Source organism: Balearica regulorum, chromosome 6 (assembly GCF_011004875.1).
Source record: "Balearica regulorum gibbericeps isolate bBalReg1 chromosome 6, bBalReg1.pri, whole genome shotgun sequence".
Taxonomy (NCBI): Eukaryota; Metazoa; Chordata; class Aves; order Gruiformes; family Gruidae; genus Balearica; species Balearica regulorum.
This window is the reverse complement of record NC_046189.1, coordinates 13733905-13754269: the sequence shown is the minus strand read 5'-3', so window position 1 is coordinate 13754269 and position 20365 is coordinate 13733905. Positions and strand designations below refer to the sequence as shown.

At 40.6% G+C, this 20365-nt stretch overlaps 1 protein-coding gene across 3 annotated transcripts in view; it reads right to left on the bottom strand.

Moving 5' to 3' along the window:
* Positions 1-9380: 9380 nt before the first annotated feature.
* BMPR2 (bone morphogenetic protein receptor type 2) overlaps positions 9381-20365 on the bottom strand; it is a 111281-nt gene continuing 100296 nt past the window's right edge. For 2 of the 3 annotated variants that reach the window (XM_075756359.1, XM_075756361.1), the window contains exons 12-13: positions 18560-19839; positions 9381-16835 (exon numbers count right to left, since the gene is read on the bottom strand). In XM_075756359.1, coding sequence (XP_075612474.1) covers positions 16585-16835; positions 18560-19839 — 1531 coding nt within the window. In that variant the 3' untranslated portion in view covers positions 9381-16584. The remainder of the gene's footprint in view (positions 16836-18559; positions 19840-20365) is intronic. The other variant, XM_075756360.1, reaches the window with a different exon arrangement.

Below are 20365 nucleotides of genomic sequence, written 5' to 3'. Positions count from 1 at the left end.
CTGTCTTAAAACGTGTGATTTATGTAAGTCACCTTATAAATTACATGCATAGGGCCACTTCCCAGTCCTTTTCTTGTAGCCATCACAAGCACTGCTGGTACAGTGCGGCAAAGCATCAGAATCCCAGACAACACACTTAATTAATGAAATATCTGGGAGACAGTGCTCTCCTCACCAGGAATGGCTGAGAGGCAGAGAAAAATATGGGCTGCATACCACCGGCATTGGAGGTGAAGGGATCTCATAATTCCCTCTGTGACTCCATGTACATATTGAAAAAAAGAACCTGAACTTCATAGTGCTCCACGGGTAAATGGCCGGGAGGTAGAAAACCAGCAGCCCAGCATGTCTGGAGAAATAAATGGAACCTTGTCTGCTGCTTTGTTGGCAGCCCAGGACAGCACAGAGTTATCCTAAAGCAGGTTAACCTATGCGGCATTTATTTTACTACTTTGCTGCAATTTTCAGTCAAGAGCAGAAGATGCAATCCTACCCACTGCCAGTGCCAGTACAGTTGCTCAGCAGGCTTTCATCCCTTGGACAGTTTATCCTCCCCAGAAATACTGGGGTTCTTTGGAAGCAGTGTGCCATAAAGATATTTGTAAGGCATAAAATACTCTGAACACATTCTAATTCCTGTTACTGTTTTAAAGAGGCCAAAAATGAAAGGTTTTGATTCGTATTTATTTGCATGATGCATGTTATGGAGCCAAGTCACGACTTTGAATGCAGAAGATATCTGTGACAATTATAGTACTTCCCACATTATTGTCACACTGCAAAAATGGCACTGCTCCACACAGTTGTTATGAGAATATAAAGCAAAGCATTTCTGTATGCTGCTCATCAGCAGTTGTATTGCTTTACAGGCATTAAATGTGAAAGTTCAACATGTAAAGTCATGTACTCAGACTTAATCAAACACCATGTACTTCATACATTAATTTGTTTAAACTGTAACAAATGTGTTACAACAGGATCTTACTCCTACACCTTATGGAAATAATGGAAACAACTACAGCAGGATTCTGAATTACTTGAAAATAGTTTTGAATCTTTTTTTAAAACACAACCCCAAAACAAAACCCCAGCCCCAAATAACTTGAACCCGGATTACCCCAGACTCTCCTTGTAATTCTCACCTCCCAGGCTCTGGGTTTTGTTTCAGCTGTCACACTTCTTACTGCCCTCAGACTTTGCCAAACGCTGCCCAGGCCGACTTTGAACAACACATTTCATATGGTTTCATGTGGAACCTTTAGGCTGGGTTTTTTTTCACATCCATGACACCCTTACTCTGGCCATAACACCTGCCAACAGTGATCCAAAAAGTAGGAATGCAACTCATTGTCATCACAGAGGCTGTGAGCCTTCTACCAGTATCACCTGAACCAGCCTTTTAGTGACCTCAGTCGCTTTAGTGACTCCACACTCATTGGCGTCACACATGATCCCACATGCACAGGATCCATCTCTTCAGCTCCTCTCTGCCTGGTATTTTAACCAGCCCATTGGCCCACCAGAGTTGAGCAGCTCCCATACCACCCTGCAGTGCCACCCCAGAGGTGACGAGCACTCCCACCTCCCACCGACCTGGAGGCACTCAGCACCTAACCAGGGGCTTTCTGAAACGTACTGCTTTGTAGTCATTGTTGGGAGATTAAATCTAGCTGCTGCAGACATCCCCTTACATGCATGGTGTTGGTTCTTAAAATACGGTGTGTAGTAAAAGCTGCAGATACAAACAAATCAATCCAAATGCTGGAAGTGCATCAGGAGTGCCCTCAAAGGCAGACCGATAAAACACACAGAGCTGCATGAACAAATTTGCAACCTGCTGAAAATAGGGATATAAACAAGTCAGGGAAGTGGTCAAAATAGTATCCCTGAATGAAAAGCAGAGAAACAAGGGTCAAAGAGGTTTAACTAAGTTCATAGGCCCAAATCCCACTGTACGGCTATCAAAACAACTAATACTTAGGGAGTTTTGTTGTAGTAAGAACTGAAAGTTTATGAGTAGAACCGCTCACTGCTCATAGTAATATATATGAAAACTGTACTGCTAATAATAATAGCAAACATTATGGGAAATGACTGTGCTCCAAGTAGCTGCAAATATGTTCTTGTTTTATTCCAAAATTAAATTAATGCAAAGCAGCATATGTAAAGGAGCAATCTACTGCCTGAAATTGTTGGTTTTTTTACCTACAGTTGTTGCAAGTTGTTGTATTGAAGGTTGAAAGACTAAAGATTCTGGGAGTCTAATCTAAACGTTAGATTATGCCCCAGGATATTTCACTGCATTTCTCATCTCTCCCCTGCAGAGTGAGTTTGTTTTGTTGTTTATGTGGGTGTTCAACATCAACAGAAAAAAGAGACGTTTAAAAAAATAGGACAAATTTAATAGAATTTGCTTCACACACAACCTGTAAGATTCTAGTTAATATTACAGAGTATCTGGAGGGATTTGAGGAGGCAAGCAGATTGAAATAAGGTATTAAGATTAAAACAATAAAAAACAACAGATGGGACCTTGGACATAAATCAAACTACATGTGATAAGCAAAAGACAACTTAAAGCAAAATGCGCTCCTGCCACATTTTATGAAGTACAATCTTTAAGAAAAGTTGTCATATAAATAACATCCCAAGGCTTCAGTGCCTCACTGGTGTTAAGATAACACATTTTTGACAAACAAACCCTGTTCCTTAATGCAACACTTAACTGCAGGCTTGAGAGACATTTCCAATGCGTGTTCACGGCACATGTAATTACCTGGGAGAAGTATGAAGTTAATTTCTTTAGAAGCCAGTGCTAAGTTCACCTACATGCAACACATTTTTCCACACATACAGATCAATTTTCTGAACACGTTAAATGACAGCAGCGACACTAAGCAATAACCTCATCGTGAGTGTCCAGCTGCTGAATGAAAGGGGCAGTCGGAGTCCAACTTGGTTTGCCAGTATGAATTCCTTCTTGCCAGCTGAGAGCCACTGCAACTGGTCTTGGGTTCTGTTGAGGGAAGAGACTCAGGAACAGGAAGGGCACGTTGTCCACCATGTTTCTCAGTCTTTGGTTTTGGTAACATTGAGAGAAGTGGCCTACTTCATTTAAACAAGACACAATCTCCTTTAGGTATCCTGCAAGAAAGATGCCGAATGAGCACATAATTCCTTCCCTCCAACAACAAAACTTTCCTTCCTTTTAGGAAGCAAGTAATTTTTCTTTAAAATTATCTTCCCAAAACCTAGTATTTTTTAGCACATATTTACACAGCTTGTGAACGTAATACAGAGTTTTTGTCTGTATTTGTGTTGTGTACAGAGGAGTAACGTGTTTCTGTATTTCTAGTCTCAGGGCAGAAGAGTGTGTATGAGCTATAGAAGGAAACTCTTGATTTATGAACATTAAACACTGATTGCTCCTACAAGCACAATTTCTGTACCGTAAGTATAATGGAACTATATACTGTAAAATATTTATTTTAATTTTTGACATTAATAATTAATTTGATAAATGACAATATTTCAATAATGTAGATTTTATGGTGATATTGTAGGTTGATAAACATCCTGTATATGTGAGGAATAGGCATGTAACTATAGACACTCTTGACTTCAGAGAACACAAAGGAGAGATCGCTCCTTCTGACTCAGGCCTACAATCTTGTTTTGCTTCTGTTTGTTTTTATAACATTTAGAATAGCTAAAGAGATGGTGAAAAGCATGTTGGCATGGCTTATTCATGCACCAAGAGGAAGTGACAAAATTATTTTGCTTCTCCTTCCACATGCATGTACTAGCCCTGTAGTTAAACAAATTAACTTTAGCAGAGTGTGTGATGGAGTGGGAGCATGGGATTTGGGAAAACATCTACTTAGAAAGAATGGATCAAGCAGCGTTCTGAATCCTCCTTCCATTCAGCCATGGGGTGCAGGGAAGCTTTTAACTAGTTTGGTTACACCTCAACCAGACATCAGGTTATCTCAGTTGTGCTATCCTGTCCTCATGCCTTGCGCCTCGCATTCAGCCTGACTTTGCCTCCAGGAGAGCTCGAGAGCCATCACTGAGAGAGAAGATTTGATCTTTGAGGAGATGAAAGAAGCAAAGCTAGGCAAAGCCCCAAGTCCCACTGCTGTTAGCAGCCAAGGTCTCATCCAATGTTCAGCCAGGGTGTCAGGCTCACTCTGCTCAGCAGGAGCATGCAGACATTGCCAGCAGTCATGGTTGGCATGGCTAGGTGGATGCTTCATAGTGGTGAGCCTGCAGGTTGTCTCTTATCCTTGTAGCAGAGGCCAGTAAATCCTTGGACTAGGTCTACTTGGGGTCTTTCCAAAGAAGCCTCAACAGCCTGGCCAAGGCAGCAGGTTTGTGCAGTGGTGGTGGAAGGAAAGTGACGCGGGCACTTGACCCTCATGTATTGTCTGGCTTCCCTGAACACACTGGCAACCCGCCTGGCAGCTCACAGAAACTCTTTTGCTGCAGGAGAAACCACAGCACGACAGCCGCCCTGAACTGCATGCTGGGCTATGCCTGTCTCCCCCAAGGAGAGGGGCAACCACCTCAACACACTTGCCTCATGGCTGCATGCTGAGGGAAAACTCAGTGTGCAGAAGCTGCTGCTCAGCTCTGCGATACACCAGCACAGAGCCAGATATCTCCCAGCTGGCATCCCACCAGGGGTGGATCATGAACCAACCTGCCCTTCCTCCTGCTTCCCTCCCTCCCCTAACAGAGTTCAGTTCCTCTGCCCGCCTCCTGCACCCCAACCCAGAATAGGGGAAGGCTTCCCAAGTCTGCAGCTTGTTGGCCAGTGCTGGTTTGCAACAGAACTTGTGAGTACCTCCTGTGGCTGGCTGCTGTGCTAGGATTAACACAGCGCCCAAATCAAGCCTTTTTGATACTGCTGCTTGCTTCCATTTGGCTGCAAATACCTCACATTTTACTTACAGTCTCAGTTCGTGGCTTATGTAAGCAGATGGGAACTTGTGCTTGCCTGTGCCTTAAAAGCACATTTCTATCCCTCATGATCACAGGGTAAAGCTCAAACACATGATTTACTTGCATTCTGGTTTTCCAGAAGCAAACAATAAATAAAATTAGCCTGCTTAATAGTGATTTTAAGCCAGCTGTTTCTGAGGCTTGATTCAGACTTTTTAATAGTCCTGCAAGCAAATTCTCGGCATGGCAACAGAAATGCAGGTTCCCAATAAATACTTTCCACCTCAGCAGAGATCCAGCAAGGCTTCCCTCCTGCAGATTTCCTGGCCACCCATACATGCCCTGCCTGCACCAGTAAAACTGATGTGTGCAGCAGCAACACCTACCTCACGGGCTAGAGTCAGACCTACAACTTGCTGCAGTGATTTGTGTCAGATCTGATTTTTTAACTAATCCAGAGACGTGGAGGCACTAGAAGTTACTCTTTACAACATATCTGCAAGCCTCAATTATTACCTTTCCAATAGAGGAAATGGGGAGGGGGAGAAAGAGGGAGAAAGGGAGAAAGATTGAGAAAACAGGTATAATTTCAATCTCATGGCAGACTGGTAAAATACCAGTCACTGCAAAAAATACAGACTAACAGTCAGCAACCAGAGATGGAGCACAAACTAAACTCACTTCTTATGCACACAGTTCCACGTGCATAAAAGTACCTTATGAAAACCGTATTTCTGGTCATTCTGATTAGGAAATTTAATAATATCCTGTGGCATGAACTTCTTGCAAACAAAGGGTGCACTAAGCAAGGAGGGGGAAGCAAAAAAGCCTATACTGTTCCTAGGAGCTGCTTGCAGGCCTGTTGCAAGCAGTGACACTAATGAAATGAGCTGTTCAACCTCTGTACCCTCTTTATCACAAGGCCCTACACTATCCTTTCCCATAGCACTTGACAGGGACAACAAAGAAATGAGGCCAAAGACAAATGCCAAGTCCTACTGTGTTGCTAATACTTGAAACAAGTATCGCTACACTCCCCTCCATGCTCTTTCCCCTTCCTCAAATCTCATGCACTTCAGACGCTGCCCACTGGCTTTTGCGCATCTGCCCAAACCATGCCTGCCCTCTAATGAGTTTACGTCCTCATTCTCAAAAGGTGCTTGGACATGATAGAGGGTCTTAGGAATCTCCTGTCCTTCTCATCAGGAATTGCAATGCAATTCCTGGATCAGGCGTTTCCAACCTTTTTCAATATTTGCACCATTAACATTTTTCCAGTGCCCATGCGAGCCCCATCTAGAAATGCTGTTTGCCCAGACACTGCATAGTAAATACAGACTCGCTTTCCTTAATCATCTTCCACAGACTGCTGCTGACAGACAGGGCTGCTCCAGAGTCTACCAGCTGTCCTCAGGCAGCATTATCTGTTGTCTTTGTAAAAGAGGCATGAGCGATCCCCAAAGCATGACTTCGGCTCAGATCACCATTTGTGGATTTCTCGCAGACTTTCCCTGTGGTACTGAGCGCTGAAAGAGGAAGATCCCCAGACATAAAAGCAGAAGACCCAAGTGTGCCATTTAAATTCTAGGAATCAAACCATTTGAACTCCTTGTTGGATGGAGAATGACAACCTTTCAGGCTGACATGAAAAGCTGAATTTGTACAGATACAAACATTTTGGTATAGTCGAGTTTTCCTGCCTGTGGAAAATTAACCTTCTTATCCAGTAGAACATGCTCTGGGTCATGGCAGTGAGCAGATGTCTATAATCTCCTGCACGTGGAGAATTTCCATAACATCAGAATTAGCAAGAAATAAATGGGTAAAAACCCCTGAATGGAAACAAATGGAAGACTGACGTGGCTGCGTTCCACAAAGTACGCTCTGCAGCTGCATCACTGCTCTGGAACAAAGGGGAATATAATTATTGTTGTTTTACTTTCATTTCCCATTAGCAAAGCAAAAGCCGAATAAAAGTGGTTGTTATTTCTGCAGAAGAGCACTGGCTGAGGTAAGTATATGAGGTCACACAGGGAAATCTACGAGGAGACTATTTCTTAAGCCTGAGTAGCTTACACACCCAGTAAAAAATCTATCAGTAGAATTCACCAGTAACACTTTGTAATTGCAGAGCTGAGTTAAGGCTTCTCAGACACCCTGAGGATAACTCAGCCCCACCTGCCGGGGTAGGGCAGGACTTGACTGCTCTTGCCGTTGGCAAGGAGGGATAATTGCTGGGGGTGTGTGTCTGCTTCTTTTGTCATGGCTGCCCCCACACCTGCTCCCAGCCTGCCTTGGTAGCAGCAGTCCCTCTGTCCAGGGCACCAGCAAAGGTGGAACAGGTATGCAGAACTCCTTTTATTTCTGCGTTGATCAGGTCAGCATCCCTCCCAGACTTGCTGCAGCGCTGCCACCAGCTTCTCTCCCCTAGTCCGGAGGCAGGGCAGCAGGGAACTGGCCTGTTGTGCCCCAGGGAAACGAGAGCTTCATGTGGTTCCCAGCGCTCCTGGCATCCCTGGCCCCCACTGACTCTCCCTGGCTACAACCTCATGGGAAATCTGACTTTCTCAGAGCTGTTCCTGGGAGGACTTCAGAGGTCTCAGGCTCCCACCAATGCCTTTGAGATCTCTGGATACAAAGAGCTTTGTAGGCCTGTCCTTAAAGCCCCACATGTAGGTAATACGCTGGCTAGCCAGCCTCTCTTTCCTGTGAGCTGGTGCTGCTCAGCCATCTTGAGCCAAGAGCATGCCACTGCATGCAAGCACAGTGCTCTCTTTCGGGAGGGACCTTCTTGTCAGTAACTGTCCTAATCTCCTAATCCTTTCCTGAGGCGGAACCCCCCAAGATAGCTGCAGCTCCAGCCTGCAACATGGAATCTGCCTCCTGCTCGCAGGGGAAGTGAGGCTTGTCATGGTCCTTGCCTGTAGCCAGGGGTTTCTAGGTTCATTTCTGGGGCTGAGGTGACTTGCCATACAGGCAGGTGCTCAACTCATACACTACTTGCCTCAGTTTGTTTCTTCCTCCTTGTTTATGACAGCAAGAAATGAAGCTCCTCATTCTGTCTCCCTCCTTTCTTTGCATTTTGGAGGGAGTTCTTTGGCCACAGAGGTAAAAGACTTGCACCACTTTCTTATTTGCTTACAAAAATCATCACTGTGGATAGAGACAAATAAATTAACAATTAAGGAGGGGAGATACAAACAACAAAGCAACTGAGGTGCAGGATGGGTCCCACCAATCTGTGTATAACGGAAAGTGCTGGAATCAGTGAGGTTCCACAGTACAGCGCAGTACAAGATGTGTGTTACAGCATCGTAGGGCCTAGCATGCTCCTGCTACAGAGTCGGTGCTAATGTGGAACCCCTTCCTAAGGCCAATGCAAACCCAGGAATGCTGGGAGCAGAACCAAAGAAAAGAGGAGTTCACCACTCTGGTGACACGGCATTAAGTTGAGTTTAGTTGCACTTTGTGTAAGACTTTGCCTCAAAGCTGTGGTGACTATTGCCCAAGTGAAAACTCATTGCAAAGTAAAAACTCCTTCAAAATTAAGTTCTTGCATCAGGAACTGAAAAACTCCAGGAAGCAAAACAAAGGAGACCGCAGTAGAGAAAAGACCCATCTCTCCCCAGCACCTTACCTTCAGGAGGCACAGCAGACCAACTCCCAGGCCAGGCCAGTCGGCAGGGGCAGTTTGCAGGATCCTTCTACTGACTTAATTCATCTCTTCTAGTTCTGTTGGACAGGACAGCAGCTCTGGGCTGGGAAAGCTCCTGCCTGTAAGAATTCTGTGACATGGTCTCCTGATGTGGAGGGGATACAGTGCAATAGTTTGTGTGGGAAGGATAGGGGGTTGCTATTTTAATTCTTGTCCCATGTGCAAAGGTTGTTGCTTGCTGTGTTCCTCACACATGCCCCGTTGCCACCAATCCTGCACTCTGCCCAAGCGCAGCCCAACCAAAAGCGAAGGAGAGAAGTATTGTTTAATGCCTCTTTCTCCTGTTTTCTTTTTCTTGGTCTGTTTTTTTTTTTTTCTTTTGTTTTTCTGCATTTAAACACTTAGCAGACAGACAAGGTGTGACAAGAGGCCATGCAAGGCCTACTGCTTTGAAACGCCTACAAAACTGTATTTAGTTGCCAATACAACCATCTTAACTGGCTGACCGGTGAGAACGGGCAAAAAAGCAAGCAGAGGCACTGCACTAATGTAGCACCGGGAAGCCCCAATTATTTCACGCTATTATCTGACAGCGGTGCAGTGTGCAATCTGTCAGGTGCCTAAGGGGTCTGAAAGTCCTATTCAGCCCGCAGTAATGAAGTAGTTCCTTTTCCTTCAACCAGCAAAACACAGCTGCAACAGGGGTTTTCCTCTCCTTCCTGGGAGCACGCCTTAGTACTCATGGCCAATACCACCATGAAAAACCCACAAAAGACCGTGCTTTTTGTCATTAATATGATCTTTAATAAATGGAATAATGCACCATTTTACAGCAAGCCTTTTCTTTTAGACCTAAATAATAGCCTTTTAAATGTTCTTATCCAATGTCTCTGTATCAATACAATCTCTTTATTTAGGTTTATATATAACAAAGCAATTCTTACAAGTATTCATAGAAAACTCTGTAGTGGCTTTAACAATGTCAGCTTTCATAGTGGCATCCACAGATGATTAAAAAACAAAAATTAGCTTTTTATTTCATACTCACACTGTTCCATGAAACAACTTATACAGCATAGCAAGGGTATTGGGCAGCTTATACAAAAGAAATAACTGAAGGCAATTATTTATAAATTCATACATGATATTTCCTCAGTCATTTGAGAGAAAAACCAAAAATACCCGTTAACAAAAGGGTTCTGATGAGAATCCATATTCTAGGGTTTCTCCCCCTCTTCCCCAGAAAAGCTCGCTCAGAAAGTAATGCTCTCTTTGCAGTCTTTCATAAGGAAAATGGCAGTTTCACATCTCTATTTCAGCTTCTACAGAAGACCAAATCCTAGAAATCAGTCTTTGCCATGTCCATTTTCCTCTTACACTGCATTTTGGGGGAAAATAATCAACAGCGATTGTAAAATATGATTCCAGCTTATATAAATGTGAATAGAGCACACTTTCCTCTAGAGACAAAAAGCAGACAAGAAACATTACATACAAACCTTTTTAAATACATTTCAACAGTGTGAAAGAGAGAGGAGAGTCACAAATCAGGAAATTAAAAAATAACAAATGAAAGTCAGCTATAACTTGGATTTGCTTGTTTCTTTGTTCTTGTGACTTTAAGTACAAAAACATTAACGATTTTCTTTCCTTTTGAATAAACAAGACTGAAGTGTGATACTTCATGATACAGTTCTGAAGCACAAAAAAAGTGAATCAAGTGCTCTAGGAATTAAACTTCACACATTTTTGCTCTGTCTTAAAAACAAGTGAATGGGCTACAAAAAATGACTTTTGGGAGATCTTGAAACTAGGAAGTTATAAAGGCTAATGATTTCTGCTTTAAAATAGTTACCAGGCAAGATGCTATGCCCCTGACAGATGTACACTCCTGTAATACATCTACAGAAGCCTGCAAGAACTTTGAAGAAATCCTTCCTTACTGTGACAGTTACTGTGTCTGTTGAAGTATGACATATGCGTTGATGTTAACCAACTGAATGACTTGCAAATTTACACAATTGCTGATCAATAGGCTTTTAAAAATATCTGACAATTACATTATAAATGAATGTAACTCCGACTAGTTCCTGCTTATTACGCATATATGTACATTAAACCACAGTGAAATAAATAGAAATGGCCATAAAAAGCAATTCATGTTAGTAACGCACCAAAACTGCCACTAAGTCAGACTCGTATGAAGCCCCGATCAACATTAAAGAGCTCTGGTGTAAATGAGGATTTATCTTGAAACCTTCCACTCCCACTCCCAGCGGTGCAGTTCCACTTCCTGACAATAACGGTGGCTGCCCTGGTACTGACGCAGCCCGACAGCCTGAACCGAGGCATCAGCTAACACATCAGCAGCCAGGGCTCACCCATGCGGTCCCATGTCCCACCTTAGCTTTCCCAGGGCTGATCCTCCCAAGAAATTTTTAAAACCACTGTCAGCAGAACCCAACCCTGCTTCGCTCATCATCGATGGCAGACTCCTCTGATTTCAACAGCATTGGGCTCAAGCACTAGCTGATTAGATGGTGACTTCCTCAGATAGGCTTGTGCCAAATGTAACTCCCATTTTGGTTTGCGGGAGCGCCTAAATCTGTTATCTGCAGAAGTGGAAGTTCTGCAACAATTTTAGTCAGTAAAGACGAAACTTCAAAATGAGAAATCAGATTTGTTACTATTTCACATCAAAACTGAACCTGCTGGGGTGTGTGTGGGATCAAAAAAGGGATGTATTTCTACAGCGATGGTTTTATATGTCAATACAGAAGCCTAAAATGTAATTGGATTTAATGGACTAAAATACTGTTTAAGTGGCAACCACACACGTAACTATAGCTACTACATAAAAAAGCCTTGTAAAAATTATCATGTATTAAGTATTTTGAGTCATGCGCATTCCCAGCTTTTCTCTCTCTCTCTCTCATAAATCCACTCCATCTAAACATAAACAATCAGTGACAAGATCTTGCACTACTGGACTATATGTCACAGTCTGATCCCAATTTCACTGTGATGCACTAAAGACAACTTAAAAATGGCATATGAAAAAGAACATTATACTTGCTACCAGTGCTACCATCTGATGCTGTAGCTCACAGATTTTAATCCTGGAATTTATGCACAACATACATATGCATCTAAATACATACAGAGTTTACATTAAAAATATATATATTTGGCTTCACTGCAATATGTATAGCTTTTTCACTGAAGAAAGGCTTAAAGTTGAACAAAAAATAATAAGCACATTAAAAAAAAGGAGGTTAATACATTTACCTGTTAAAAGGGATAGTGGGAGACCAGACAGAAAAATTAAAATAATCCAAATTTATGCAAAATACTACATTGTCCAGTCTATAATCCAACTTTCATAGACCAATCAATCCGTTTTCATTTTTCTTTGATAAGGTGTTCAAAGTTTTCCAGTTAGACATCAGGTTATGTATATGCTGCTGTGCTCAGCAAGTAATTATTTTTATAACTTAAAACCAGCCTGTTTCAGCAATGGGAACTGCCATCATCTTTGTACAAGTAAAAATTACAGCATAATTAATTTCTCCTGTATTGACTAAATATGTTAATTTTAAAATTCTCCCCAGTTAGGCTGGAACTTTCCATAATAACATTTCAATGGCAGAATGCTATGATCTCCTAATATTTTTCATGAAAGAAAATTACAATCTGAACATAGACTTTGTAATGTTGTATTAGTGGACATTTTTTAACATTTAAAAAAGAAATATCATTAGAGCAAAATGCACTGAACACCGAAACTATGGCATATACAATGTATACACATATATTTTTAAAGTAACAATTCATTATTATTAAATTTGGCCCAATAATCTATTCCATATGAATACAGAACTTCCTTATTCTCTTTTCTGAGGCAGGTAGGATTAAAGATTTCTTTTAGAGAAAGCTGACAGCTGGGCAGATACGTACTTTCTAAATGTATTTATAAGGTGGGGGCTTTTTGTTGTTTCCTGAAACCTGCCAGCATCCATCTTGCCTTGGTTTTTGTCCTCAGCGCACTGAAAAAATGAAACTGTTGCCTTTGAAAGTTATGCAATTATCTAAATGGCAACGAGACACAAATGAAGGGCAGTAAGAAAGCAAAACACAAACAGAAGTGTTCTTTGTTTCTGAGAATATTCTAATGATGACAGTATCAACTGGTTTTCTTTAAAATTAGGAATTCCTTTACCTTTAGCTGTGCTATTTAAGTGCATCTTGGAGTCTGAAGAAGGGCATTTTTAATACTAATTGTTAAGCACATGAAGCTATAGAGCATTATAAGCAAATTTGGGGGAAGTGTTGCAGATAATCTGACTTGTAAATATCAATTTTAGAAGACAATAAATCTGACTATGAGGCATGTCTGTTCACATGGTTAGAGTCCACATTCTAAAAACCATGTTATGTTGGTGAGTATCTCTATTATAGGAAACAGAAAAAGAGACAATGCATTAACCTAAGCAACTCTTCTGGCTTCTACTAGCACATCATTTTCTAAAACCATTTAAGATTTTGGCTTATATATACAAAGATCACAAATGGTTGCTCTAACATTTTACTTGAATTACACATTATAAATTACTATAGCAAATATTCTACTGTTGCCTATTTGACAGTGGCACAATTCATAGGTATTTACACTATAATTCTATTTTCATTTTGCTATATTTATCTTGTCTGCAATATACATGAGAAATTGATAGAAAATTATCAACTTTCATCATTATCCTTCTTAAAAAAAAAAAAAGCCACAAAGAAATAAAGCACATTTGTCTCCCCTGATTATAGTACATTTATCAACTATCCATGTGTCTGATCTGTAGAATTCTGTCTCTTACATGTATTTTGTTTGGTTAGTGACAATTCCCTGCGGTATGAGATACAATTCGGTATCATTTAATTTACAGAAAAGGATTCTGTGGAGATTGGATTATGTGCTGTGAGAAAAAAAAAGGGCATTACTAAATTAAGCATTAAACCCAAACTGCTAATCTGATCTCATCTAGCTGTGCAGAATTACAATATTTTGGTACCTACTTAAGAGTTTGTTTTGAATGACCTTTAAAAATAAACAGTTTTTCTCTATTTAATCTGTAGGGTATCTTGTGATAAAGTACATATTTCTATCATGTTACAAATTATATTTATCCATGGTAGCCAATACTTTTTACTAATTAAAATTAATCCCAAAGGCTTTCCAGCAAGTGATAGAAATAGATAAAAGGAAAAGAAATTATTATGTTTGCTTTAAGAACATTTAAGGAAAACTGCAGAAGAACATTTTCATCTGGTATTAAAATGATTTTGATTGCATTGAGCATAAAAAAGTTGGATTTCTTACAAAGGTTCAGCCTGAAAAGAAAGGCTATAAGACTAGTGCAAATCTGTCTTAGCAGAAAGAAGCAGTAGTCAGAGCAAGTAACTTTTCTCTCCCCAGAGCATTTCAAGTTAGATAAGAGTGTCCTAAATACGCTTTTCAGCCCACATTCTGACATGCTGATGGATGATACTTGCAAGGCAAAGCCAAAAGTCATTGGGGAAGGAGTGAAGAATCTTCAATATGCATAACACAGCGATCATCACAAAACAACATACTGTACTTCAAATGGGGACTCAAAGGCGGCCAAAAGAGAAGATAACCACTGCCAGCATTATGAACAGAATGCCAAAAATTCTGATTCAGGTCTGAAACCCAGCTGAGCAACTGGCAGTTTTCAACATCTGGGATGTGAGATTGCAGCAGATGGGAAGCCGGAGAGTGAATTAAAAGTAAAACCAGAGAAAGGCTGTATTTTTGAAGAGGGGAGATACAACTGTATTTATGCAGCAGGATAACAGAATTATGCCTCAGAGAATAAAGGTACTACTTGAACTGGTCCTTAAAGAACACAGGGAGTCCAAAATGTGTCTCATGGCTTGTATTTCTACAGCTACACTTAGTCGAAGTCTGGATTTATAGAGGTATCTCTTGGAGATATCTAGGAGAATCTAAGAAACATTAAGGAGCATTAAAAGAGAAAATCATAGCAATCAAGCATAAAGGGAGTTTGGGAAACAGCAAGAATCAGATGTAGCAAGGCTACGCTAGTTGTATCATCAGACATAGAACACGGGTGGCAAAGTTTACCTCAAGGGGAAAAATAACCTAACAGCAAGGAAACGAATGAGATTGAAAGCACAGAGCATCTGTTTCAGTCAGCTGAAAGGAGACCGTCTGGGGGAGGCAATTGTTTGCTGCCAGCATCCTGCCACAGGAGTTTGGCAGGCTGACTGAATAGGTTTCCTTTCTTTGAACATCACCAGTTTTCAGATACAGTGATAAAACCTTACTCAGTACCAGACACTTACATGTTCTAGATTTTTGATCTAAATAGTTTTTACTGAAGTATTTTCAGTCAGAAAGAGTATTTCTCAGGTGGAAGGATATTTCTTAAGCAAAAGGAGGTCCTGACCAATAAGGAAATTAATTTTCTTTCAGTAGACAGTAAAAACAATCATTCAAAAAAAAAAAAAAGATGAGGTTTACTTGAGATGGCGAAAAACCAATTTATCTCAATAGATACTGCATTCATGTTCACTGACACCTAAAATCAATGTGCACACAAACTGAAAAAGGGTCTAAGCAGAGAGAAAAACACTCCAACCCTTCCCTGCAAACACTCATAACCATGAATTTTAAAAGCATGCAATAAATTTTAACAAGATGAATGAGAGGCTCAAAAAACTCTGAAGGGAGGAAGAGTTTAAACTCAACTCAGCAACAACAGTCAATTAGGATGCACCTACCTGCATAAGTAATCAGGCTGACTTTACCCCAGACTGTCTGTAAGGAGGTAAATCAGGAAAGATTTGTGACTTATCACAAAATTGGTTTGTGCCAAATAAGATTCATGATTTTTCCTCTTTCTAAACAAAATACGTTTGCAACCTATCTTCACTAGAGCTTTTAAGTATGATAGCTATTAAGATTTCTGAATAAAATGTATTTTTCAATGTATATCATTAGTGATCTAAATAGGGGTTTACATAAATACAGGGGGTGAAACTGCACACAAAATAAAATGGAAAAATATGGCTGACATCATTTATCGTTTCCTTACATTTGTTCAATGTTTTGTTATTCAGAACTTCACAGGCTGGCATCTACTACTATAAAGGAAACACATTTTGATTTGGAAGGATCAAAGCAAAGGTACTGAGCTCAGACACTTTTCTTTTTTTTTGTTCCTTTTTAAAAGCCCTTTCAAGTTGGGGAAAATTCATGCGTTGTCACCTCAGAGCACAATGTGATATAGGCAGCTGCTTCAGGCTGGCTACGGTGTGCAAAGTTCACTGTCATGACTGGCTGACTGCTCAACTGTCAGGGAAAAATTAACAAAGAGGGGACCATGTGGCAGTTTTAGAAACACACTTTTCAATAAAGCATACTGTGAACTATAGACTATTGCACATTTCAACATGACACAAGAAAAATAGGGGGTACAAAAGAGAATACACTTTGTAACATAGAAATATACAGACTAGCTTGTGCACAGAAATCAAAACATGGTTACAAGACACCACTGCAGTCAAACCTGTCTTAGAGTCTGTTTATGATCTTAGTGACCTTAAGAAACTGGTCCAAACTGATTATCAGCAATACTTCTTTTTGTTACTTTTTTTAAAAAAATATTTTGAGACCACATTTTTGATACACATATATATATTCCGTGGTCAAAACAGACAGACTTAACTTTAGCGATACTAAATAAAAGTGCAAAAACGTTCAAACAATAAAACAAAATAAAAAAATATGGAAGCATAAGCTAAAAATTTTCTGCATAGCTGAAATCTATTTAAAGCGAGTCCTTGGTAGGGGTTGCTGACAGGAGGAAAAAGCAGTTTTTTAAAATGTCTTCTGCATGTTTGTTTCAAATAATGCAAAAAAAAGGTCATTTGTTGGCTTTTAAAGTATTTCACAGGCAGTTCACTCCTGCGTCCTTAGATACCATTGTGGTGGCAGTGCCTCCTTCCGCAAGGTAAACAGCAGTGCTGGATTTGGAGTGGACTGCCCGGTCACTGCCGTTATTGTTGACCTCGCAGTGCAGCGGCTCGGTGGAGATGACCCACGTTGAAGGACGCCACCGCTTAAGCGAGTATGGAGTTTTCACACGTTTCTTAATCTTTTCTCCCGAGCCCGATTTGCCATCCTGTGAGGAGTCACCTACTGAAGAAAAAACAAAACAAAACAAAAACCAAAAACAGTAGAAAATAGTATTATGAGGAAGATAAGAATAGACTGGAGAGTCCAGGGTTGTTACTCATGCAAAACAGAACAAAAGAACAAAATCTTATCTTATCACACAAAAGCAACTGTGTGGCAGAGGCATGACAGGTGTATCAACTACAGTAGCTGCCAATAAAACAAGGGGTCAGATTCTGTTCTCTGTCAGAAATTACTTCAGTGAAGTAATTTGTGTTACCTTGAATGCACATTGGCATCAAACAGCAGAATCAGCATTTGACATTTGAGGGGCTTTTGCAATCATAGTATCTTACATTACCTGTAATGGGAGGTACAAAAAAGTGTCGCTACTACAGGACAGCAAAGGCTAAACTTTTAATAGCATAATTAAATCATAGGTCCCCTACTCCTACTTCACCTGGCAAAGCATTTCACCTGGAAACAAAATGGTCCATTCTCTGCTAAGATCCTAAGTCAAGATTTGGGATGTTGGGTTGCACGACTGGCAAAAACAACTTTAACGATGATAAAATTTCAGCAGTAGAAATCTGACTGTTAAAAAACCTTTCATGTTACATAAACTTCAAACCCTTTCTTTTAACTTAACCTTCAATTAAAGAAAGTTACTGCAATAATCTTTTTTCTTTACCTCAATAAGATTTCAACTCAAGTCAACATGTTAAGACAAAAATTAAGGTTTCCAACTTAAAAGGAAGGCCTAAACATTCCACTGCTGAATATTCAACTACATTTCTTGAAAGATCTGTTCTGGTTTGTTTCTAAACCTTTTCTTTCCAAACATGCCTGGCGCCCCAGATTATTTCACTAGTATCACAACGTCTGTCTAAACATAGTCAGAGGTTTGCAAGCACCCTTCAAAGACTACAGTGCGTTCTGGAAATGCATTCTCTAAAAAATGCACACTTGGAAGCCCTTCCAACAGCTCCAACAGGCCCAAAGACAAACTCAGAGTTTGGACCTAATTAAACTACATGATTACATTCTTATGAAAAAGGAGAGCCCTATTATAACCTCTTAAATCTTTGGCCGTAAAACTCTTAAGGCAGTTATTCTGAAGGAGTCCATTAAAATAGATTCCTTTTCTAACTACTGTGATTAATACGTAGATGGTAAACTGACAAAGCATTGCTGTAACTGTTGAAGCTCAGATAGCAAAGCAGCGAATGCCTGACCATCTGTCTAGGCTGGTCTAATACAGTAAAATTAGTTGCTTTAAAAGTAATGAAGTGTATGAGTAGTTACTATAATAAATTATTTTAATCAATGCATCTTAAAAGTCAGCTACTCTTAAGAGAATGGGAAAAAGTAAGGAAAAGAAAGTATAATGCGCCCCTGAAGGAAGAAATAGGAAGCTTTTTCAATATGCTTTGCAGCTGCCAAGATAGGTGCATTGCAAGGAGTAACAAAAGTTAGAAATTACTCCCTTCCTAGAGTCAGAGCAGACAGGTTATATAAAGGGACAGATTTATTCCATATATGGGGAAGGGCAATAGTGACCTAACACATGCTGGAGTTGATAGAGACAGGACTTTATTGAGAAGACTGAAATTAAATTTATATGGGATTTAATAAGTATGCTTTGAAGAGGGACAGGAGACATGGAACTCTTTTCTATTCAAGCAGATATACATAGTTATTAAGTAAAAAAATATCAGGGAAACTGTTCAAGTCCTGCAGGCACTTACACTGCATACTACTGCTATCCAAACTATTTGTGGCTGACAAATCCAGTGAATTGGGTCTCTGTGCTCTTCTAGTCTGGGTCTGCCCAGGATTTCTCGCTACATTCTGGATGCTGACTGTAGCTGCGTCTTGCACTGGACACGGATTACTGTTGTTGTTATTGGCATTTGTTCGGCCATTATCCAGTGGTCGGTCTCTCCTGTCTACTAGGCGGTCCAGAACACCTTCATCATGGCCAACCTGCTGCTCCCGCCGCAACAAGGGTTCATGCTCATCAGGGCTTGAGTTAATATTCAGCCGACTATCTTCTCCACTGAACTGGTTCTGAAGCATTTCCTGGGCCCTCTGTGCTACCGAACTGGTTGTCTGGCCAGATGGCACTGTGCCATTGGCATACTGGGTTGTGCCAGCATGAGAGTTTATGCTGTGGCTTCTGCCAGCCACTCCGTTCATGGTAACTGTCACAACATGAGGTTCGGCAGCATTGATAGTGTTCATCTTGGCAACGCCTGTTTCCACTTGTTTCAAGTTTGATTTGTGCTTGCTGCCAAATTTTAACCGCGGCTCCTTTGTTGAATTTTTGGTGTTTAGGGGGAGGCTAGTGGGCCTCTTCGGAAGGTTCTGTTGCTTGGGTAGAGGATAGACCTGAGCAGATGGGACATCCGGAATCAAACATGCTTGACCATTGCCAGCTTGTGTGAAGTCCTGTTGTCCTGTCACCTCTACTGCAAGTTTTATCAGTGGATAAAGCAAGCTGGAACTAGTGCTGCTGAGTGGATCTGGCCCACTAAACTGCTTAAGTGAATGTTCCATCAGATTTTCATCAGAGCTTTCTTTCAGGTTCTTATCCACTTCTTTTGGATCCAATTTATTTGTCTCCAAGTCCTCCTCCGTTAGCTGCAGACAAACAGGGGTGGGCCCACTTGGCTGCATGACATTTGTAGTATGTAAGTTTGTTTCATCTGAATAAGGCATTTCGGATATGGTGGTCATGCCAGTGCTAGGAGTGAGGCCAGTTGTATTGGTGGTGGTAGTATTGGTGGATAAACTGGTGACACTCGTCTCAGGGCTAGGGATGCGAGCTTGTGCTTGTTGCCGCTCATAGTTAATGGAGTTTCTATTCTTTTCCCCTGAAGTCAATGGTGTAGTGGACATTGAATGTTCAGAAGAAATGTTCTTCACTATGCTGTCAGTGTGGTGGATTGAATCTTCAATGTAGGAAGAGGAAGAGTAATCTGGATATGGTCTTATTTTTGATACACGCCTATGATGTGACAGATTCCTTTAAGAAAAAATAAGTGATATTAAGATCGTATATGTAAAAATCACCTCATATTATAAAGCCTCTTCTTTAGGAGAGCTGAACGTCTTTCTTTTCATGCATAAACTAAGGACAGATACAGTACAAACTGAGATACTTCAGTAACTTCCCTGAAGAATCCCGAGTAGCAGAATATTGGGTTTTACTAGGACAGCAATTCTGTCACAGATGTTATTTACACAACTAAGTTGGATAACAGTAATTTACTTCTATTTGTCCAATATGCTGTTTGTCCAGTTCACTGCTAAGGTACTGCTCTAGTTACAGAGGAACAATACTGAAGGAGGGCAACAAGACCTTGACGCACAAGATGGAAAAAGTGAGGCCGGGAAAAAGTCACAAGGACCTAAACTATGAAAAATCTATTATTTTAACAATTTAATTATTCTATGATTTGAATATAATTTTTTTTCATTACAATAAACACTGCCACAAAAAGCAATGTTACTCTTCTCTCAAATCCAGATCTCTAGCATCTACTATTAAG